The sequence below is a fragment of the Pongo pygmaeus genome, chromosome 12 (genome assembly GCF_028885625.2).
Source record: "Pongo pygmaeus isolate AG05252 chromosome 12, NHGRI_mPonPyg2-v2.0_pri, whole genome shotgun sequence".
Lineage (NCBI taxonomy): Eukaryota > Metazoa > Chordata > Mammalia > Primates > Hominidae > Pongo > Pongo pygmaeus.
The window spans coordinates 53,680,647-53,705,822 of record NC_072385.2 but is presented as its reverse complement, the minus strand read 5'-3'; the positions used below and the strand labels follow the sequence as shown (position 1 = coordinate 53,705,822).

At 36.0% G+C, this 25,176-nt stretch overlaps 1 protein-coding gene across 12 annotated transcripts in view; it reads left to right on the top strand.

The window, feature by feature from the left end:
* CTNNA2 (catenin alpha 2) overlaps positions 1 to 25,176 on the top strand; it is a 1,147,855-nt gene that overhangs the window by 220,813 nt on the left and 901,866 nt on the right. For all 12 annotated transcript variants that reach the window (XM_054474847.1, XM_054474848.1, XM_054474846.1 and 9 more), the window contains one exon: positions 24,098 to 24,293. In XM_054474847.1, the coding sequence (XP_054330822.1) occupies positions 24,098 to 24,293 (196 nt within the window). The remainder of the gene's footprint in view (positions 1 to 24,097; positions 24,294 to 25,176) is intronic.

The following is a 25,176-nucleotide window of genomic DNA, read 5'->3' as shown; positions in this document are numbered from 1 at the left end:
TGGTGGTGGTGCTGATTGTTGTTTTATCTATTTTAATAAGGACAGTTAAATACATGTGATTAAATAGTTGTTTGATTTTTTTCATTCAATTTTTATTTGTGATACAGGGGGTACATGTACAGGTTTGTTACATGGGTATATTGCTTCCAGGTAGTGAGCATGGTATGCAATAGGTAGTTTTTCAACTCATCCTTCCTCCTGCGCTTCCCTCTCGCTCTAGTTGTTTACAGCATCTATTGCTGCCATGTTTATGTCCATATGTGCTTAGTGTTTAGCTCCCCCTTATAAGTGAGAACATGCAGTATTTGGTTAATTCACTTAAGATTATGTTACTTCACTGTCCGTGTGTTAATTCACTTAGGATTATGGCCTCCAGCTCTATACATGTTGCTTGAAGGACAGGATTTCATTCTTTTTATGACTATATAATATTCATGGTGTATATGTACCACATTTTCTTTATCCAATCCACCATTAATGGACACCTAGGTTGATTCCATGATGTTGCTGTTGTGAACAGTGCAGTGATGAACATATGCATGTGCATGTCTTTTTGGTACAATGATTTATTTTCCTTTCAGTATATAACCAGTAATGGGGTTGCTCTATTTTACATTATTTGGGAAATCTCCAAACTGCTTTCTACAGTGGCTGAACTAATTGACATTCCCACCAACAGTGCATAAGCATTCTCTTTTATCTGCAGCCTCACCAGTTTCTGTTGTTTTTTGACTTTTTAGTAATAGCCATTCTGACTGGTATGAGATGTTATCTCATTATGGTGTTGATTTGCATTTCTACGATGATTAATGATGATGACAATTGTTTAATATGTTTGTTGGCTGCTTGTATGTCTTCTTTTGAGAAGTATCTGTTCATGTCCTTTGCCTGTTTTAATGCGGTTATTTGTGCTTTGCTTGTTGGTTTAACTTCCTTATATATTCTGGATACTAGACCTTTGTCAGATGCATAGTTTGCAGATATTTTCTCCCATTCTGTAAGCTGCCTGTTTACACTATTTACTGTTTCTTTTGCTGTGCAGAAGCTCTTTAGTTTAATTAGGCCCCACTTGTCAATTTTTGTTTTTGTTGCAATCACTTTTGGGGACTTAGCCAAAAATTCTTTGCCAAGGCCAATGTTGAGAAGGGTATTTCCTAGATTTTCTTCTAGAATTTTTATAGTTTGTGATCTTACATTTCAGTCTTTAGTCCGTCTTAAGTTAATTTTTGTATATGGTGAAAGGTGAGAGTCCAATTTCATTCTTTTGCATATGGCTAGCCAGTTATCCCAGCACCATTTATTGAATAGGGGGTCCTTTCCCCATTGCTTGCTTTTGTTGACCTTGAGGAAGATCAGATGATTGTAAGTGTGCCATTTTATTTTGGAGTTTTCTATTCCGTTCCATTGGTTGATGTGTCTGTTTTTGTACCAGTACCATGCTGATTTGGTTACTATAGCCTTATAGTATAGTTTGAAGTCAGGTAGTGTAATGCCTCTGGCTTTGTTCTTTTTGCTTAGGATTGCTTAGGCTACTCAGACTCTTTTTTGGTTCCACACTACTTTAAAAAAATTTTTTTTTCTAATTCTGTGAAATATGACATCAGTAGTTTGCTAGAAATATCATTGAACCTATAATTGCTTTAGGCACTATGGTCATTTTAACAAAATTAATTCTTCCAATCTATAAACATCGAATGCTTTTCATTTATTCATGTTTTCTCTGAATTCTCTCAGCAGTTTTGTAGTTCTTTTTGTAGGGATCCTTCACCTTCTTGGTTAGTTGTATTTTCAGGTATCTCATTTTCTTTGTGACTTTGTAAATAGTAGTGTGTTCTTGATTTGACTTTCAGCGTGGACATCATTGGTATATAGAAATGCTACTTTTTTTGTACATATCCAGAAACCTTGCTAAACTTGTTTATCAGTTCTAATAGCTTTTTCACAGAGTCTTTAGGGTTTTCTAGATATAGAATCATATCTTCAGGGAAGATAGTTTTATTTCTTTTCCTATTTGGATGCTTTTTCTTTCTCTTCCCTATTGCTCTGTCTAGGACTTATTTCCCACTTTGTTTTAACACCATACAAAAGCTTAGGGAAGGAAAGGCCAAATGGAATAGTGTACTTACAAGTGTTTTATAAAAAGAACATCATGTGTAAATTAATATGGGGTTTAAGAGCCAAAATTTTTACTTTAAATTATCATTGGCCCAGAAAAGTATGATTTTTTTTTACATCACATCATGCTTCTTGTTCAGGCTGAAATCTCAACCATTAAGCTCAGTTCATGTGGTTTGCAGTTTGGTATTTTTTCCATTTTGTGTCTAGAGACTTCTGCTCTGCATATGTCTTAGTCTGTTTTTTTGTTGCTATAACAGAGTATCACAGACTGGGTAATTTATAAAGAAAGTAAATGTATTTCTTACACTTCTTCTGGGAAGTCCAAGACAGAAGATCTGGCATCTGGTGAGGGCCTTCTTGCTGTGTCATAAAATGGCAGAAGGCATCACATGTTGAGAGAGCAAAAGCATGCTTCTCAGATAAAATCTTTCCTTCTCTTCTTATAAGGCCACCAGTCCTAAAATGGGGGCTCCATCCAGATTACCTTATCTAATCCTAATTACCTCCCATCTCCAATCAACATATGAATTTGGAGATTATGTTTCCAACACATGAAATGTGGGGGACATATTCAAATCCTAGCAGCCTGTAAGCTTCATATCATTGCCAGGCCTACTTTGCCTTACTGTTTATAAATTGCTTGAAGATAGAAATGGTGTTATCTATGCACAAACACACACATACTTATCCCTGAATATCATCTAATAAAATCACTTTCTTTGTAATTGGTACTAAATAATTTGGACTGCTATCAAAACCTTTTAATATAGCAGCTCTTCTATTGAATATGTTCAAATTTGGTTCTCAAATCAGAGAAAGTCCTCATTATTAGAAAAGTATACTGCCACCATTGTGCATTATGATTTTCAAATTAACAAATTTGAATGAAAATCTGAAACAATAGCAATTTTTTTGAAAATGTATTATGTAATACAGTGGAAAATGTTTTCTGTTTTTACAATAATAGAATAAATACCGTGCAGATGGGCTTGAATTTAAATAAGAACAAAGAAATAAGAAAAAAAATGAAGCGTGTTTATAATATTTCTCAATATTTTACTTTTCAAATGAACTTTCTGCAGCAGAATTACACTTGAATTTGATTCAATTTTCTAAAAGCTGAATTACATAAATATTTGGTAGGAGCATATGTCACCACTGATCCATTCATTCAGCTTACATTTTTTGAACACCCACTATGGTTCATGCTCTTTGTAAGGCTGGGGATATATAATGATGAGCAACATAGGCATGGGCTCATCATCAATAAGCAGGCAGAACATATTTAACATATTTCATATTTGTTTTATTAAGCCAAATATGAAAATGGGCCAGCCAAAAGTGTGAGGGGGGTGAAATGGGCTTAATTGTATTGTCTGATGTGGCAGCCTTGGTTGGATTTGTTTTGTTGGAGGAAAAGAATCTAAGGAAGGGATGAACTTGCTCTCAGAAAAGTACGTTAAGTTAACATGAACAAGTGATTAGAGGAAGTGTTAACCTGGGGTCTAGAGTGGTTAACAATTACTTTAGTAATATATAATGCTTCTCACAGATCTCACAGGATCTCTGATATCGGAGATTATCTAACCCAACTCCTGAAGTCTTTCCTGACCACCTATTTAAAAGAGCCCTCCTCTCTTCTATTCTATCTCACAGTACAGTTTTTCCTTTATCTCACTGGTTCAGATTTGTGTAACTTATTTATTACAGTTTACTTCTTTAATGTTTTTCCCCCACTACTAGATGGAATTGCTACAAGGACATGAACTATGTCTGTTTTGTTCACCTGAGTAGAGTCATTGCCTGTGTCCTAATTGGTCCACAGGCAAAGTGGGTGATCAATAAATATTTATTAATGACTGCAAAATCAGTTTCTAAATGTAAACATCCAGGTTGTGACAGATCACGATTATGTAGTTGAGAGTTGTGTTATTTTGGATTGCTGTGCTGTGTTTTACTTTAGGATCTTTAGCATTTCTACAAAAGTGAACCACCTTTTTATTTTTATTTTGAAGGAGATTATAGTTCGTATAAAGCAAAATGAAGGTAAGTAAATATGATGAAATAAGAAAGCCAAAGAGTAAGAGAAAAATATTGCAAGATTTATAAAAATACTTTATTTTTTAAGTTTTGCTTTAGTATTTCCATAAGAAAAGTTTTCTGCCTAAGAAACAAGCAGTTAGGTGAGTGTCTTTCCTACCCCCTATAGACCTGCATAGTTCTTCATCTCACTACTCCTGCACAAGTCCTATTGGTCCTGCAGAAAATGAATGGCTTTAGAGAAAAATTAAAAGATTTAGACCAGGGATCTCTAAAAATTCTACTATTTTCTTTGGCAATACTTTCTCATTTGTGAAGAGGAACTTTTCAGTTGCATTGTTTGTGAAGAGGCATTTCCAAATGTAAATTGCTTTTCCCTACTGGTATCAGTGTAGCTGTTGGGAGTCAAAACATGCTTGATACATGTTAGGATGTTAATATCTTACTCTTTCTTTGAACTCAGAAGACAGCTATGCCACTCATCAACTGACTACCTCTTCATGAGCTACATCTGCATATACTCTGGTTCTATGCAGAAGTCTAGGCCTGTTTATAACAGGAAGATACTTGAATGGATTAAAGGCAAAATCCCCATGTAGCTTTCAGGTCAGTCATGATAGAATCAGTAAGCATTCTGAAATATGATCTCTACCTTATAGATTAGGGAACCAAGTCTTGCTGCTCATACATATGGTACTTTCTGTCCAGGAAATGAATATATGTGAGTTCTAGCATTTCTCGCCGCCCCCCCCCGCCCGCTCTAATGGTTCGATTTTTAGAACTGATCTTTTGATTCATTTTCCCTGCATCTTTTCTATTAGTGCTGAAGTTTGTCTCTATACTAACTCCTAAGGGAATGAGACCTGAAGGCCAGTTGCATTCCTGCCTATGTCTTTCCCTGTCTGGATGAGAAAACTTGAATCCTGCCTCTAGATCCCTCAGCTACTGCCTCGATCTTGCTTCTGATGCACATATTGCTCTGACTCATCATGACTTCAGCACCAACTGTTTTGTCTAGAGTATCAGCAGTCTGGAATTCCTCAACCACCATCTCAGTTCTGGACTGCCTCGTTGGATGTTACTGATGTTGACACTTGAGAAGCTGGTTTCACCAGCCAAATGTGGAGCATCATAGTGCCTAATAGCTTCTGGTGGCCTTAACTTCCTTCTCCAGTTGGTTTCCTTCAGGTTTTTTTCCATTTTCTTCTTTTGGCTCTGGGTTTGGACTAGTATGCTTGTTCATATTGTGACAAGTAACACCTTTGGGAAAAAAACAAAACAAAACAAAACAAAACAAAACAAAAAACTACAAGAAGTTCCCTACAAGAAGACCCCAAAATATGTGTTAGGGTTTGATGCTCTGTGCATTCCAGGAGATGTGTTCATTTAATTTCTGCTTTAGTTGGTGGTTTCTCTAGGAACCTTCATGAACAACAGGAGGATGGTCTGCTGTTCTCAGATAATAAAGGGATTGAGTGGACTCAGTATTAGCCACTCAAGATGTTCATGTTCAATGCTAGCACCACTTTAAAGAAATAATGGGCCAGCGTGGTGGTTCATGCCTATAACCCCAGTAATTTGGGAAGCCAAGGCGGGCGCATCAGGAGGTCAGGAGATCGAGACTATCCTGGCTAACACAATGAAAGCCCGTCTCTACTAAAAATACAAAAAATTAGCCGGGTGTGGTGGCAGGCGCCTGTAGTCCCAGCTACTCGGGAGGCTGAGGCAGGAGAATGGCGTGAACCCAGGAGGCGGAGCTTGCAGTGAGCCAAGATCGCACCACTGCACTCCAGCCGGGGTGACAGATCAAGACTCCACCACAAAAAAAAAAAATAAATAAAATAAAAAGAAAAAAGAAATAATGAGTGAGTTATGACTTAGAGGCTTGTCTGCAGAGTGAGTTATGACTTAGAGGCTTGTCTGCAGAGCACATCAGCACGTCTACTCTGCGGTACTCCCTGGTCTTTACCCTGCTCTTGACTTTCTGCCTTTCCCCTGCAAGTAGCATACTACTTGTAGCATGTCACAGCAAGCAGGAGCTGTAGAAAAGCCTTGGTCCAGCACTCTCATTGCATATGTTTTATATTTTATAGAATTTAGGTCCATAGAGGGAGCTACATAAGCTTTCATTGTAATTAAGTTTGTGATTTCAATTCCATGATGATATATGTCTTTCAGATTTAGCTTACCAAAATACTCATTCTGCCTGAGTTTATCTCATGAAACAGAACATCTCTGTCTAAATTGTTAAAATCTATTTGATATTTAAACATAAAATAAAAGATGATCAGGCCCAGATGGTATGGTAGAGAAACTCATACCTGGCTAAAAACCCTGGCTGCGCTACTGACTTCTATGTGACTTTAAGCAAGAATTCATTGAATGTTACTTCTCCTCTTTGACATAGGTTGATACCATTGTTCAAGACAGTTGTGCAAATTGAGAGAAAGCATAGTAAGTGCCTAGCAAAAAATCCATCACAAAGCACATGCTCCAAGAGTGTTCTTTCCTTACTGGAGAAGGGACACTGTTGAGTATTCACTTACATCTTTCTAATATTCAAATCTTAATGATAAAGGGATAACATAAAGCTTGGCTTTGGGTAAGGTCTGAGAGTTTTTTTGGATCTCATAACTGTACTCATTCAAGGATCAATAAAATCTAATCGTGTCCTTACTATAAAAGACCATCTCTTGTCATGTCCTGTCCTCTTTTTCCATCCTTCTTCACATTTTTCTTTTTTTCTAAACTGTCAGTGCATGCACTTAAAACCTTGAAGATTCTCCCCAGTTCCTTTCTACAAAAGCTTTACCACCCATAGATTTTTTCCATAGATGATTTATAATCCCTCTTTCTCCTTCTGCCTGCGTCCAGCATCTGTTCTATGAGTCCAGGAGGAAGTAGTTGAAACACAGTGAGTGAATGATGAGAGTCCACTGATCTTACTAAGGAAATGCATGTGAATCCGGCTGTCTGGGCATTTGTCCCTCTGCCAGGTGACCTTAGGTCTGCAGATGTCCAAATACGGGGTGTGAGATTGAGCTAATTTGGATTTAGGCACATAGGCCATATAAAATTTAGCCAGCAGTTTGCAATTCACCAGGCATAGCCTTTTTCTAAATCTGTTTTCATTTCTAGAAGACAAATTTTAACCTTTGACACTAGATTGGTGTAATCCTAGTTATTAGAAAACACTGAAATGAACTTCTGTTGAATTTCATGTTCACATCTACACAGCTTTCTTTTGGTCCATCAGTCAATAGATAGAGATATGAACGTATGTGTATATGTAATATATATGTTATATTTCATTTGTACTATTATAGTTTGTGTTTTAAGTAGTTTGTGGTTTAATGCAGAAGTCCCCAACCCCGGGGTCGTGGACCAGTACCTGACCGTGGCCTGTTAGGAGCCCACAGCAGGAGGTGAGTGGTAGGCAAGCGAGCGTTACCACCTGAGCTCCGCCTCCTGTCAGATCAGTGGGGCATTCGGTTCTCATACCAGCACAAACCCTATTGTGATCTGCACATGCGAGGGATCTAGGTTGCATGCTCCTTGTAATAACAAATGCCTGATGATCTGAGGTGGAGCAGTTTCATCCTGAAACCATCCCTCCTCCCTCCGACACATTCCCCCGGTGGAAAAATTGTTGTCCATGAAACTGGTCCCTGGTGCCAAAAAGGTCAGGGACCTCTGGTGTAATGGGAGAATAATAATGTACACTTACACATCAAAATAATAATATTTCAGTATACGATGTAACTATTTCTTAGGAAAACAAGGCAATATTTTAAAATGGGATAGAGAGATTCTATCTGCCTATTGGCGTAGTTAGGTTGATTGATTTACTTATAAAATGATGGTTAGAACATGAGGAAATATATCAGACTTCAGACTACATATTAGGTTTTGGATTTGTTATTGTTGGTTAAAAAAAATCCTTGGCTATAAAAAGTGAGTCGGTTTTAAATAGTCTAATTAGGCAATCACTGTGTTGCTTATCTGCATTCACAAACAGCAAATGAAAACCGGAAGTGACTACATGTTGCTTAATTAGTCCAATTAAACACCTGCCTTAGACTTCCTTGCTTAGCAAACCCACGACTTCTCAAAATCACTAGCACATTGCTAAAAATATAACTTTAATTTGAAAAATTGTTTTGCACATTCTGTATGAAAAATGTAAAGAAAATACATGGGAATTATGCATTGCTTAAAACAAAAAGATTAGACTTTGTAATTAAGCTAATTTAGTGGTACTATACAAATATATTCAGATTGAAAGCTTATTAAAAACGCATTAAAACCAAAGAAAGTGTATATATGAAGAAAAGCATGGCATGTGTTGAGGAATTCCATCAAATACTTGGATGAAAGACAGCAGTGGTCCTGAGATCAGCGGGACTCCCTGTAAACCCCAGAATGGCTTCAGCTTAGCCACCTTAATGACTTGGAAAGATACCAGAAAAGGATATCTCTGATATTCTTTTGTGAATCCCTCTTAATTTTGACATAAAAATTCATTGAAAATCAATACTATCCCATTTATTTTAGTCTATCTCAGTGGATACAGAGAACAGATTTCAGATATTTCTATGTAAAACTTAACCATCATGAACCAGGAGTCAAGAATTTTATTTTATTAGCACATAGAATGTAGAAATTTGAAGTAACTTAAGGATAATTTTTAATTTATAGCTGACAAAAATGAAGCCCAAAGAGATTAATTGAACTCAATTTTATACAGCGAATAAGTGGCTGGTCTGTGGCTCAAGTTCAATTATTCCGACCTCATATCCGGCACCCTTTCCCCTTGTGGTTGTATGTTCAATATTATTTGCTGAAGCATTCTTTTGGCTACAGAGCTAAGTTCCTTAAATAAACTGTCTTACTTAAGCCTCACAGCGTCCCTATAAGGTGTATATTATTGTCTTCATTTTTCAGAATGGGAAGCTGAGTCTCAGATTCAATCATTTGTCACCTAAGTAAGAAATGAGAAGTTCCAAATACTGTATTGTTTCTGTCCCCTGCCCCATGCTTCTTCCTCTCACTGACATTTCACTCTGCAGTATTGAATGCTTCCATACTAATTATCCAGGGCCCATTCTGCAATTTCAGAAATGCTAATACCAGTTTTAAAGAGAAATGATATCCTGAATTGGAAAATGAGCTGCTTTCTTTTTTCGTGTGAATTGTCCAAATAAAGGTTCACAAGAAGAACCTTGACAAGCATAATTGCAACCTGTTCATTTCCCCTTTAAGTCATCAAACATTCCCGAGAAGCTTCAGGCCTCTAAGAAGTGATGCTTAAGGAATGCAGCTTGACAATATGGCAGTGCATTCAAGTGGAAGGGTGGCTCTTCTATCCATGAAGATGACCCTACAGTAAAATATCAATGTGGCCTTTTTTCATGTCACTGGCATTTTACCAGAAGTTTGTAATTTAATGGAAGAATAATAATGTACCCTTACACATCAAAATCAGAAAATGTCAGTGTATGATGTAATTGTTTCTTTGAAAAACAAGGGAATGTTTTAAAATGGAGTATGTCGTGCATACTGTAATACAATTATGCAGCCACATCAGTTGTCTGGCCATAAAACCAATTGATTTTAGTTTTAAAAATTTGTATTATATGTAAAATGAGACAAATATGTGCTGATCATTATCTTAGGGTGATAAACTACAAGGGTCGGACAAATTAAAACCTGAATTATTATTCTTTGATAGGCTTTATGACTTCTGGCAGGCAAATTGCTCAAAGCTTTGATTTTCTTATCTGAGTAATAGGGATAATACTTTTATTTCCTTGTTCTCACAAACATGTGCTATATGTGTAATGAGCAGAGCATACCTGGAGAACACTTAGTATTTAACGTTCTATTAAGCAAAGAGCAAGGTGGCATTATTAAACGTGGTTTATTTTAATGCTACAGTAGAAACTAATGAACAATAGAAAGATGAGATTTTGTTGAGATTTTTCTGCTTCTAATTTTTGGAAAAAACTGTTTTTATATATGCTAGTGGAGAGATTTTTTTTCTTAGAACTTAGTAGGCTTGTGTTAAACTTATCTCCCTGTGGCTTTCAAGTATAATTTTCTTTATAGGAGACTAGTATTGTTGGTTTTATTCCAAGAAATGCTAATGGATTATTTATATTTTTCATTTTAGTATTAATTCCAGCTATTAATTTTTAAGCTTATTAAGAATCTAAAGCTCCTTTTCATTATTTCTAAAAGGTAGCTTGAAATTTACATTTTCAGTATATCATAGTTACCATGATTTGATAAAGTATTTTTAAAAATATATGTCATATGACAAAACCATGAAACTCAAGAGTGTACTCACATACATACATACACAGGACACAAATATAGGCTAGAATTCCTTTCATGCTACAGAGAGAGAGACAAAGAGAGACCAAAAAATAAATAAATAAAAAATAAATTTAGTGGTTACTACAAAAAAATGAGAAAAATGAATAAATCATTTTTATTTGATGCAGTGAGGTTTATATCCATAATTTCCTGCTTGGATGTTTCTTTCAAGAAATTTAAAAGAAATTAATATCCAGGAAACTCATATCAAAGAAGAATAAAGAAATTAATATCAAACACTGTTACTTTTTAAGGTCAGTGTCACTTAAGCTATAATTTCCCATATCAAATATGGGTTTGTTTGTTTTTTGTTTGTTTGTTTACGTTACTAGAAGTTTTCTTTGTTTCAAAATGTGTTACTTTTGAATGTTGTCTTTACCCATATACTTAGTAGGAACAAATACTAGCTTCAGCCAATGAAATAAGAATAGACAGGGCATGGTGATAAAGTACTTGAATATCCTGTGTTTCAACGATGATTTTGATGATTCTTCATTGATGATATAGACTTGCTTATTGAAGTGTGGTCTCAGGGAGCCCTGTGTTCTCAAGTCATCTACAGTTTTGCCAAATGTGGTTGATATCTATTTTCTGAAAAACTTTTTCTGATTTCTGAAACTGACTAATGTTTTTCTGTATCCTGAATTAAAACTGATTGATTATCCCTCCGCAAAACCCATACAGGTATAAAAGACAAAAGGAGTTGTGATAGCTCGTGGCTACCCACCAGAACTATTTGTGCTAGGGAGATGTGAGTTCACTTACACGTTGGGTTTTGCTTATCATTTTCATCCAAAAGGAAAGGATACATTGAGATGCGTGTGAGTGGATAGAAATAGAAAATTCATTGCTAGTGAAGGCTTGGTAAGGATTTTAGTGAGTGGAAAATCTGACTGGTTGTCCGTGAGGTGCATTTGGGCTGGAAGTATTGAGGGAGATGATCAAACATTTGAGATATCTTTAAAGCATTTGGCAATAGCCCTTAATGTGCTCTCAAGTTGAGAAAGTGGCAGAAAAATATTTATTCTACAACTTTATTTTTGTTTTTTTACCATCGAATGCAGTTTGTCTCTTTAAGAGCAAAAATAAATATTCAGACAGAGTTTCTCAGTTAGCAGATATCACTCATTTTCTCCTAAAATGACATTAAAAAGAGTAAAAGCTTGTAAAGTCCGCAAGTAACATTAAAAAAAATTTATAAATATATTGGACTATATACATACCGACTATATCTACCTGTTTTTGTAAGCTTATTTAAAATGTCTATACTAGTGTCATAATTTACTAAAGCCATTAACTGACTGTTTGAAATTTCATTCTTAATAATTCTTTTTAGAGTCAGTAGTTGGGTTTTTACCATAAGAAAAAGTTTGCAATCTGACGTGAAAAACTTCAGATTTGTGATATTTGTCTCCGTGTTGTTTTCTGCTCTGAGAGATCCCAACAAGTGGCAATTGAGTTATTCCCAGGTCATTGAAAAGTGAAGAGAATGGATTTCTAGAACTGTATAAGAACAAGTACTTGACGATTTAAAATTTTTTCATATAAAAAATGGGAATTTGTTCCTAGCAATTCATAGAAAAAACTGTGTGAAAGCCACCTAAAAAGCACGAGACTGGCTTGCAAAGCTTTATCCGCCAAATGTTATAATAGAAATAATTTCATAATAACGTAAAACAGTAAAACAACAAAAAGTTTGTATATGTCTTTGTGTACACACAAATAGAGAATGTATGTGTTATTTATTTTTCTAAATGAGCATACATTCCTGAACTAATAATGTATTACATACATTATGCAATATACATAAAAGTAGACATTTAAAAGAATGGCATACACTTTTAAAAACAACATTCTATTTGTTAACTGTATACAATGATACAGTTAATATTAGCTGCTGTAATAGAGGATCTTTAAAATCTCAGAGACTTAACAGAAGTTTTCTTCTTACTACATAATATCTAAATGGGTCTTTCTGATCCATAGGTCACTCTCCTTCAAGGGAAACTTCAGGAAGTTAGGCTTCTTTCAACCTGTGGCTTCTTTGTCTTCAACACCTGGCTTCCACATTTGCCAGTTTGGAGAAAATAAGAAACAGAAAACAAAAAACAAAAAAACCACGGAGGATGATTTTAATGAGTCAGATTTAGAACACACAGCACTCACTGATGCTCACATTTCACTGGCTAGAATTTGTCAGTTGACCACATCAACTTCAAACGAGAGTGAAAAATATAGTCTCACATTGTGTCTACAGGAAAAAGAAGCAGGTTCGTTGGTGGCACCCAGCAGTCTTCTCCACTAACAATTACAAATATAATAAATTTGCTTTTTGCTAAGAATGAAAATCAAAAAATATATCTCAAATGGCTACATTTGCTGGTGTTTTTTCTTTTTAAAGATTTGCAAGTCATAATTGCTTTAAACCATCGTGAGCTAATATCTTAAGGACACTGGGATGAGATTCATTGTCAGCAATAATAGATGTAAATACATATTTTAACTTCTCAGCTCTGATGAGACTGTATGTGTTTTCAGCCTCATATCTAGTTGACAAAGAGCTTGTATTATGAATAAAGGCAGTGTCAGCTATGTGTTTTCTTATAGTTTACTTATGCTTGTATTTTTAGTACTATCTTCAATCTCCAGTTTATAGTCTTTTAAAGTCTGTTCCATTCTGTGCATAGGTGTGTGTGTGTGTGCAAGTGTGTGTGAAAACTAGAAAACTTAAGACTTAAACCCACTTACCAGGCACACATTAAAGTGTAAGTTCATCCCTGCAATTCTTGAATTTGTGGGCACTTACCCTTCCCTCAAGATACCCCATTTATCATATGTGACATGTAACCATCTAACATAGGGATGGGTGGTGGTACAAGTGTAAGTCCTTATATGAAACTGTAGTCAGGATACATTGTTTTATATTTTTAGACAAAAATCAATATACAGTCCTCATATTTTTCCTGCATCGCACCATCTACTACTCCCTATAGAGTGTGTGCACCCTGTGCTGGAGTCCACTAACCTTAAAGAAAGAAAATATCAAACCTCGTGTTCATGTCAATCAAAGAGTGCAATAGAAAGATGATGAATGTTGGGAGAATGGGAATTTGGGTAAACAGAATCCTTTGCCTAACATACCATTGATTGGAAAATATTTTGTGTCTATTGTGCTTTCAGATTTGTTTCTAATCTTTCTTGGAACAGTCTAGCTTTACTTTGTTTCATTTTGTTTTAACCTTAGTAAATGCAAAATAGTGACTCATCAATGGAATTGAATTTTTAATTTCTAGGGACATTCCAAACAGCTTTCCTGAGATGGGCACTGATCCTTAAAATATTTTGGAATTTGAAAAAGAGGAATGCCTTCTTAGCCATTTAAAATCCCTGGTTCTAAGCAATTCCTTCTTCAGTGAATATCTGGCATTATTTTAGTGTCTTAATTTTGAGTGTCACTTTTCATTGGCTGTAAGTGTAGACATTGAAAGTTGTATAGGTTTTAGGATACCCTAGGTTGGCAATAGATCCTTTAAACAAGTTTGTTTCTTTTCATTGCTTGGTTTATTGTGTTTTATCAAATCAAAGATGCCATCAACTGTAAGGTATATATTTTAGATACTCTAAGAAAAAAATTAAGTTCTATCAAATATATCTTTAAAATGACATAAATTGTAAGACTCATTCTTATTTTGTATGTGTTAAACTGTGGTAAAAATGTATACCTTAGAATTAATGAAATACAAAATATTCTACTGTCTTCCAGCAAAGGTTTCAGGAAACTTTAAGGATATATAAAGTGCAGAAAGATTAAAACATCTTAAAGGAAAATGCCTTTAAGAAAGCAAGATGAATGCAAGAACAAATAAGGAGCCAGGATCGAGACTAATTTGGTAATAATCATCATTACATCATATGCTTTCCTGAAGGGACCATAAATTTGGGTGAAACTGTTTTGAAGTCAGTACAAAAAGGAAAAAGAAATCTTAATTTATTATGCTGCTTAAAATCATAAAATAAAATCAAACCAGTTTTTAAGAAGTATCAATATCCTTGGTAATGAAATGAACAAAAATTTATGTAATGTGAGCAACAATAATATCTCATCAATAACCTTAGAGAATACACAGTGAGCATCCTATGACTTTGTGCAGTAGTATCCTCCCACTGAGGTAAGTGGTATCACACTAAGTCAGTAGAAACACTTTTAGCAGTGTCCAGTATAATACTTCTTCTCTCCTGGCTTATCTGCTTTAATGTAGAGTGGTTGGTGGTTTGTACTAGGTGGTGAGAGGGAGATGGACTGAACATCCTTAAGCAAACTAAATGTTTCTCTCATGTAAGCTTTTGGATGGCAGTGATCTAGACCATGCTCTCTGGAGGTTACCAAGAATGGAGCGTATCTATGCTGCTATTTAAATATAAGAAATCATGCCCTAATAGAGACTGGAAAAAATATTAGTTGATATTCTCTAGGGAAAATTGAGTTTCTTCTGAAGAACAGGTGCATAAAGAAAAGGCTGTTGTACTTTGTCTTGGCTCGTAGACACTACTGAAACACTTCCTAGGAAATGAGTTCAAATCATATCTCACCTATAATATAAAAGGATGATCCAGTTCCCAAATGCTCTACTCCATAACTTGCAGCCACAGAAACTTTAGCCTAGAAAAATTTTAATATACGTATGACTGGCTATTCATTTTGGCCATAAAAATATCTCACCCAATCATAGATATTTATCTGCGGAGTTATTTCTGAATTCTACTTGCTATTATATTCTTCAGGAAATGTATACCACAGCAACTAAGTTTATAAGGCTTGCCTCATGGCCTACTTAAAAGTTGAGGGTACATCTACAATAATTAATAAGTATAATAAGTTAATTATAGGCTTTCTTTATAGCAGTAATTAATTAGTGCCAGTTCAGTCCTATCTCAGATAATTAAATCATAAGACCATATCTTCAAGGTTTCAGAAAGCTGGTCTTCCAGGTCTCAGTATCAGTGGGCATGCATCTGAATTCTGTGCAGTTACTATCAGATAACGGGGAGGAAATTTCAAAGACAAAGAGACAGACTAATTCTCTGGGGTTTTTTCCTGTATAAATTATTAATGCATCATTAAAAGATCATTGTTTCTGACTTTTGAAACTGTGAAAGCATCAATAACTGTGGTTCTTATTATTTACTTCTTTTTTAATCTAAAATAAGGTGTGAAGTTGTGCTTGAGAGAGATGATCCTTTCAACAAGAGATCCTATTGTAGTAGTTTCTGTGAAAGTTTTATCTTAGTTATTAATGTAGTTGAAATGTCTGTATTGTCACCTCCTTTTGCGTCGGAATTTGTATAACTTTGTTGGTCTGCCTTTCTCTCTGATGTGTACAACATACAACATACATATATCTTTAAATCTCACAAGTACTCTGCTCTAGGAAATAACTTCTAATAGAGTATACCAGAAGCTAAGCATATATCTTTTTATATATTTTATGAGGAAAAGGCACAAGCCATATTTGCACTTACTCTATCATTGCTAAAGGAATAAATCAGGTGGTTCAAGGAAGAATAGTTTAAGAAAAACAACATTTTGATGTATTACTTGGCAGTCAATTTTTAACTGGTCATTAAAACCTGACTTAAGATTTCTCCTTAGAAGCTTGGTATTATCAAATATATTACTAGTTGAAGACTTAGCTTCTTCATATTTCAAGTTAGTTATACTAGTTTTCCTCTTTCAGGAAATTTTCATTTATCTTCAGTTGCTCCTGGAATAAATAGAGTGTTTTTTGTAATTTTGTCTTCAAACATTCACCCCAAAAATGTCTTGCTTTGGAATTTCTATTTTAATTTTTACTTGTTTTAAATTTTAATTCTTTTAGGTTGTGGCAGCAATTGAAGCGTTCTCTTATGTTAGCTGAGTAATCATGAAGATTGAACTACTTTAGAGCAACAGAGCAGAATTCCCAAAAGCTTAGTACTCATATCTGCAAAGTGCACGAGTCTTTAGGCATTTAGCAAAACAGTGCCCAAATTATCTTGGTTCTCCTTTATTGGTGTTTTTCTGGAAATCTGAACAATTTCATCATGTTTATATATGTATACTCTCACTTTTCCAAGTTCCTTGTGCCTCCATAATAGAGGAGATGCTTTCCCACCAAAAGACAGTGAATTGATTCACCAAGCTGTTTGTAAGGAATCATGATGTATCATGGCACCTAAAATGAGAGGAAGGGTTTACCTGTTAAAAGTCACTGCTGCCGGGTGCGGTGGCTCACGCCAGTAATCCCAGCACTTTGGGAGGCAGAGTCAGGCGGATCACCTGAGGTCAGGAGTTCGAGACCAGCCTGGCCAACATGGCGAAACCCCATCTCTACTAAAAATACAAAAAATTAGCTGGGCTTGGTGGCGGGTGCCTGTAATCCCAGCTACTTGGGAGGCTGAGGCAGAATAGCTTGAACTCAGGAGACAGAGGTTGCAGTGAGCCAAGATTGTGCCACCACACTCCAGCCTGGGCAACGGAGTGAGACTCTATCTCAAAAAAAAAAAAAAAAAAAAGTCACTGCTTTGTCTTTCACTTTTTTTTCACTTCAGCTAAACTCCTATATAAATGTTTCTGAAAGTAAAATTTATAATCCATACAAATCTTAATTGTATGCAACAAATGCAAAATGCCTAAGCCCAGACTTAACCTGATCAGAAACTCCATGGGTAGGGTCCAGAAATTTGCCTTCTTACAGGAATCTAGGGGAATGTTAGGGATGATATAGTTGGAAAATAATTGTGCCAAATTTTAGCGTTTCTTATATTTTAATGTGCATATGAATCAACTATTAGTAGGTCTGGGATGGGGCCTGAAATTCTACATTTCTAACAAGCCTATATAACACTGATGCTCTCCATAGCTCACTTGGAGTATCAGTGTGCTAAAGTTTTTCAGCTGGCTTCCCCATGGATAAGGCTTAGACAAACTACACTGTTGCTGGTTTCAGGAAGCAACAGAGTTGCTCTGTCACAAGTCTCAGGTCCTTCTCACATTTCAAAATCAGTGTAATGGAGTTTCCAAGACAAAGTGCCTTGATGCCCTGACTATTGCCTATTATTTTGGAGAAAGAAGTATTTCATGCCTGTTGAGCTTTTAGAGCCTAAAAGTAGAGTACTGATCAAGTAGAAGAGACACAGTCAAGTTGGCAAATTGTCTGAAAATACAACATATCGCAAGAAAGAGAAATGAATGAAATGGTCTTGGCCACTGTACTACCGCCATTGTGCAGGGGTGGTGGGTCTGCTTTTAGGACTTTAGGTCATGAGCAGTCTATACCAGCCTGGGTCTCAGTTTTATACTCACATCACACCATTAATATATCTGAAAACAGTGGTGCCTATTATCTGGCTATTTCTGAGTTTTCCACTGGCCAGTGTTCCTGGGACCATTATTAGATTAAGGTCGAAGGACCGTAGAACACTTACACTCTTACCTGTGACCTGTGGAATTTCTTCTCTTTAAGGAGAGGCAGAGAGATTGAGGAAATATTTGGGGTGGGGCTAGAGCAAAGTTGAGTATTCTTGTAGGTTGTGGTTAGGAAGTCTGCAGAGAGGAGGATGTTGAAGATTTAGCAGGAAGTTGGCACAGCTAATGCAACAGTTCTGGAGGATGTGATTAGCAAATTAGTTAAAGGGGTGATGGTAGTAGCAGGCTTTTCCTGTTGTAGGAGGGATAGAGATAAAGGTGGGTACAGAAATAAGTGAGTTTGGTGGCCGGTAATATATGTTCCTTTTAAAGCTCTTTTGAGTTTGGAGAAGGAAATGATTATTGCTAAGAAAATTAACCAGGAGATATTTCCAGGAGGAAGTGGAATTGAGTCAACGGCACTAAATTGGGTAGAATGTTATTATAAGATAAAAATGATTTGATTTTAGCAACCTGTTAACTAACAAGAGGACTCTGCTACAGGAGGTGAGAGGATTAAAGCAAATTTCACTGGGCTGAGAAATGAATGGAAAGAGAAACGGACATTTTGAACCTATGCTTTTCTTTTTTAAAAAATTGGCAGTGACTAATGAAATCTGAATTTCTTAACTTGGCTTTCAAAGTCTTGCAAAGTTTTGTTCCATTACGTCTATCTAACCTTACTTTCCAAATAATTTATAGGTTAGCTTTATTCTCAAGTAAGACTGATTTCCTTACTGCCTTGGAAAACATCAGCTCCATCTTTACGTGTGTCAATATTCATGCTACCAGTTTTTGTTGCAGGGACTTTGCTTTTTTTTTTTTTTTTTCCTTTTTTTCCCCTACTGCTTTATAAATGGATAGGAAAGAAGAATGTGTGGACCTTGAGTGATCCTTGCCTTGAGTGAAAGTTGAGAGTGGGAATTAGAGAGAATCCCTGGTTGGGGCAGAGGGAGGCCTAACATTCAACCAAGGATTTCCATAGAATGAAACATTTGTTTTGAGACAGAAACATGTTTTAATAACATATTCTCAGTGTTTGCTTACAAAGGGGTTTCTCTGTCAAACTCTTCCATTCACTGAAAGAAAACAGCTTATGATGTATCTTAAAGAAAGTATGCTTACATTTGCCTTTTATTTCTGGATTTCTCTACTTGTCCTCATAGGGCCCATGTTCTAGTAACATATTCTCAATGTCTGTTTACAAAAGTTTTTCTCTGTCAAGCTCTTTCATTCACTGAAAGAAAACAGCTTATGATGAATGTTTAAGAAAGCATGCTGACATTTGCCTTTTTTAAAATACAGATTTAGGGGGTACAAGTGCAGTTTTGTTACGTGGATATATTGTGTAGTGGTGAAGTCCAGAATAAGCCATTTCTTACAAGACTGCCAACAAGCTGCATTAGACACTTAAAAAGTCTATGAGTACCATCTACCAAGACCGAGTGTCAGTCTGGATATCAAACTTAGCACAGATACCTGCAATTCCAGCAATTGGGCCACCTTGTGGCTCCCACCTTTAGATCAAAATGTGTTCCTGCTGCTCTGAGTTCTCTAAGGCATCCAGTTATGCAGAAGGTGACTGCACTATTCATTAGAATTCATAATTCTGATACTCCCTAACTGACTTGAGAGGTGGTAGGTGGATCCATGGGACTAGGTAGTCGTTTTCTTCCTCAAAAATCTTTGATTCCTGATCTTTAGTATATCTTGATTCTTCATGACTGAGCAATAAATTTTTTTTTAAATTTAACTTTTATTTTAAGTTCAGAGGTACATGTGCAGGTTTGTTATATAGGTAAACTTGAGTGAAGGGGGTTTGTGGTACAGATTATTTTGTCACCCAGGTATTAAACCTAATGCTCATTAATTATTTTTCCTGATTCTCTCCCTCCTCCCAACCTCCACCCTCTGATAGGCTCCGGTGTGTGTTGTTCCCATCTATGTGTCCATGTGTTCTCATCATTTAGCTCCCACTTGTAAGTGAGAACATGCAGTATTCGATTTTGTTTGCTAAGGATAATGTCCTCTACCTCCATCCATGATCCTGCAAAGGACATGATCTTGTTCTTTTTTAAACAACAAATTTTCTTATTATTCTTTGATTTACCCATAGAAGAGCATTGTTACATAGGAACCTTAAGATCGCCTATTTGGTTAGTTATAAGATTTTTGAAATACTTTTGTCCTTCTTTTGCTTTCAGCTGACACAAAAAGCCCTAATATGCATTTTCTAAACTGAGACTCTTGAATACATCAGATATTACAGGGCATTGCAGGAAGATAGGATAAAATAGTTGGTTAACATTTCACTAATATTTATAAATATACATTCATATATATAAATAATGCCTTTGAATGAAAAGACAACCAATAGGACACAAAAAATGCAGTGAGACAAATGTAGAGAATAAATATATTTTAAGATTATTTTGTCTTTTAGCAGCCTCTCATTGCTAGAAAGAAAAACAAGAGGAGACTGGTGAGTTCTCAGGTTCCAAAGATACAGCATAGGGCACAAGAACAATTTAGCCTTCTGTCTCTCTCGAGCCATGTGAATTTGAAGAAGTGTTTTTTTTCACCTATGGTAACTTCTCTAAGCTGGGTTTCCCTACCTGTAAAATAACAAGATAGAACCAAAGTAGATGAATATGAACTTTCAGAATTTTAGGTGTAAATATAGACACAGCTCAAGAAAAATAAAAGCCTATAACATGATGGGAAAAAGTGACACTTCAGGTGGGAGAAAAGGAAAATGTGCAGTAGTGTAGAGTGGCATGCATTGTCATAGGGTGGCAAGAGAATGGGCATGGCAACTCAGGAGGAAGGAGTGGGACTAAATCAGTGAATATGCATAGCAAGGGCTAGGCTGAGAATTCCCAAGAGTGGTTAGTTTAAAAAGATAGACCCAACTTTTTCACCTACTAATGGATCTAAACTACTTTTGCTACTTCCATTTAAACTTTTGATATATTGGCCAGAAGTGGGCAGCAAGAGTCCTGCATATGCTAATCTTAAATAATCTCTCTCTAATTTACTGAAAAGTTTATTAAGTTTACGGTAAAAAGAGAACCGGACTGAATGAGAGGATATTTTAAGTTTACAGTAAAAAGAGAACTGATCCGAGTGAGAGGCTTTCTTGCTTATTTACTGTGTAAATATATAGAATGCTAATTGTAGAATAAACTGGGCAGAAATGACATCTTTTCAATCTTGAGTCTTCCCATCCAAGAATGCAGTATGTCTCTCTATTACATAGGTCTTCTTTTGTGTTCTTCACTAAAATGTTATCATTTTCCCCCATGCAACATTCTACATACTATGTTATGGTTATTTCTGATCATATAAATGTATGCTTATTGTGAATGGCATATTTAAAACCACATTTCCCCTTTGTTACTGATCTTCCATTAGGTTTTTATCGTTTATGTTGTATTTAGCCACCTTGATCTTTGCTCTTGTAGTAGTTGGACTTGTTTGTCTTTCAATTCTTTTTTATTTTCTTAAGAATCATATTCTCTATAAGTTTAGATGTAATTTAATGTTTACTTTTCTAATACTTATATATCTTCTTTATTTTTCTTATCTAATTTAATAATTTGTCCTCCAAGAAAACACCGAATAGCAGTGAAAAGCATTGACAATTGTTTATTCCAAGCTGATTATGACATGAGCCTTTATGGAAACCCATCCCTTTCTTTCTATTTGTCTCTTTTCCCTTTCTTCCCTTTGTGCTCTTCTACCCATAAGTACATGAGAGCTTTTACTAAATAAGGATTGATTTGCTTCTTCTGAAAGTAATCACATTTTTCTTAGGAACTTCCTGGTAATATTCCACATTTTTTCTCCCCCCACAAAACTGATATTTTCTACTGGCTTGCTATTATTTGCGTCACCGAAACTGTGCCTAATGCAGTAACGCACCATGACATATAGAAGGCTAGAAATGTGTCGGCCCCTCCAGAAAATGAACCCACATATAGTCGTGTAGCAATTTTGGTAGTCACTACCAGCTTCTACTTCTTTGAAATGTCAATTTATCTAAAATTAATAGCTCCTCTCCACCCTATTTTTTTAATTTGTGAAGTCTAAAAAAAAATAGATTATGAAACATCTTAGAATTATGTATAAAGTGTGAATAAATCACATCTCAGTCAGAATAGGGAGTATTTTCCTCTGATAAAAGGAGCCTGGCCTAAATGCAGATGGTAGAGATGGTTGCTGTGTTTGCTTAGGGGACTTTTGTGCTTGTTTCCAGGTATTGGCTGTTCTGGGGAGTTGAGGTTCTTGGAAGAGTAGCGTGTTCATATGTTAGAGTAAATCCTCATTAAGGAGAACGCTTCTGCACTTCAGAAAAGCAATCTTTGTGACAAGCTGTCTTTTTTTTTAATGGTTGCCTCACATGGGTGGCACTGAAAAGATTATAATGTGTTCCTCATTGCATACACATTTTACAGCTAAACCACTATTATCTGATATTCTTATATTTAATGATTTTGCCATTTTTTTGGCTAGTGTTTATACTTAAATGGCCTTATAGAATCTTTCTTAAATTCACTGTACCTAATTATTTAGCAATCAAAAGAGAGCCGAATAAAACAGCTCCCAACCCTGCACTAATCACCTCTTAAGTATTGGTTCTATCTATACACATCATCTTAGTTTACATTTATTCAATCCTTTTTTTCTTTCAGTGTTATCTCTTTCTCTATAAACTGACCGGATATTAATTGTGACTTTGAGTCATCGCTTTGATTGCTCTGGGATTTGGAGTAAACCTCAGAAGCTAACTGCATTTGGAACTTTTTTGTAGACTGGCTTTCTTAATAACCTCCAATAACATCTTTAGTCTGCTAACCAGGATAAATATCAACGAAAATAAACCACAGAACCTACATTCTTGTGAAGCCGATAAAAAAAAAAATACAGCAGTAAACATGACTGGCAACTTTTGTTAAACAGAATATGGAACAGTTGCATTCATTTCCCCTCCAAACTTCTCACTGGTAGAAAATAAAGGTTCAGAAGTTTACAGGAGATAACAGGTTGCTCAAAAGATATCAATAGCCTTTTTAGCAAATTAAATACCTCTAGATATAGTGTTAAAAGAAGTTTGGCAGTTGAGATAGCTGTCCAAATTATTATACTTAGAAAAAGAGTGATAATAGATTCAAATCTTATTATGATTCTAGAAACTTTAGCTGGTTAACTAAACATTGAGTCTGAATCATTTATTCCCCTCACATAAAATTTACCATTTTATTTATTTATTTTATTTTATTTTTTTGAGACAAAGTCTTGCTCCTGTCACCCAGGCTGGAGTACAGTGGCGCGATCTAGATTCACTGCAACCTCTGCCTCCTGAGTTCAAGCGATTCTCCTGCCTCAGCCTCCCAAGTAGCTGCGATTGTAGGCACCTGCCACCAGGCCCGGCTAATTTTTGTATTTTTAGTATAGATGAGGTTTCACCATGTTGGCCAGGCTGGTCTCGAACTCCTGACCTCAGGTGATCTGCCTGCCTCAGCCTCCCAAAGTGCTGGGATTACAGGCGTGATTCACCACACCTGGCAGAAATTCAGCATTTTATAAGATAAAATTCTAAATAGCAAAGGTCTTTGAAAGTCCTTGGAAAATAACACATAAGTACTGGGTGTTGGCTACTCATTATTTATTAATTTCTCATTCATCTCTGCCCTGACTTACAGGGCTCAGCACTGGATGTTGGTTCTCCTAGCTCAATACTCAGAGGTACTTCCATATTTGCTTTGCTTCCTTGCCACCTTGAGGCTGGGTACTCCAAGGAGCACTGTACCTGTCAGTCTGTAAAAGTGAGTCAACTTGAAGCTTTGAGCTACTGGCAAGTATGCTATTTTTGGTTATTCCTGTGCTTTTGTTTTTCTACAGGAAATAAATGATAACCATTTATTTGTATGCTAATCCACATAATTCCACACTTTCCTTGATAAGGCTATGTGAGGAGGCTAAGTGATGTGCATTCATGATTTAATAATGAAATCCCACGATTTAATAAACACGGAGATTTAGAAATTATGAGATAACATGACATTTCTAGACAGTTTTGCAAAGAAGTTTTACAGTTTTTCTTTTATATTTAAGGTGACTACACTTGTCAACACAAGCAACAAAGGCCCATCTGGTAAAAAGAAAGGGAGGTCAAAGAAAGCCCATGTACTAGCTGCCTCTGTAGAGCAAGCCACTCAGAACTTCCTGGAAAAGGGTGAACAGATCGCTAAGGAGAGTCAAGATCTCAAAGAAGAGTTGGTGGCTGCTGTAGAGGATGTGCGCAAACAAGGTAGGCAAAATGATATTATTGTTCAAGGCGGATCTATACTGATGTGCAAACAATGGCTTTTTCTTTAGAATCAATGGATATTTGCTCAAAGAAGAAGTCTTACATTTTTTCCTTTCTATCTACACTTGTCATTTTTAATGTTTGCTGGACGTGGTCCATAGAGATATTTTCGTCGTTGCAGTATGGTACAGCTACAAACACTCCATGTCTGCTGTTACTTCAAATCTTCAAGTTGTTTCTACTTGGTAAATGTAAACAGACTTTGTGTCAAACTCAGGCTTTAGAGAGAATGGGATGGGAAGACCTAATGTTTATAGAGTCATTGTAAAATCAGGTTTCTATGGATGAAGGGGGAGAAGAATGTAAAGTATTATAAGAGAATTATTCTTATTTTTCTGTGAGTCTCAAATTCATGTTTTCAGTTCATAGATTTCCTCACAAACGTAGCAAGCTAGCCACCCATTAATAAATCAACTACCTATCTAGCTAGCTAGCTATAATACTATTGATTTAGCATTTTAAAATTTTGATCTGTATAAAATATACAACATAAACTTCTAACTACGGCCGGGTGCGGTGGCTCACACCTGTATTCCCAGCACTTTGAGAGGCCGAGGAGGGTGGATTGCCTGAGCTCAGGAGTTCAAGACCAGCCTGGGCAACATGGTGAAACCCTGTCTCTACTAAAATACAAAAAATTAGCCGGGCATGGCAGCGTGCGCCTGTAGTCCCAGCCACTCAGGAGGCTGAGGCAGGAGAATTGCTAGAACCCGGGAGGCAGAGGTTGCAGTGAGCCAAGATCGCGCCGCTGCACTCCAGCCTGGGTGACAGAGTGAAACTCCATCTCTAAAAAAAAAAAAAAAAAAAGATAAAAAGAAAAAAA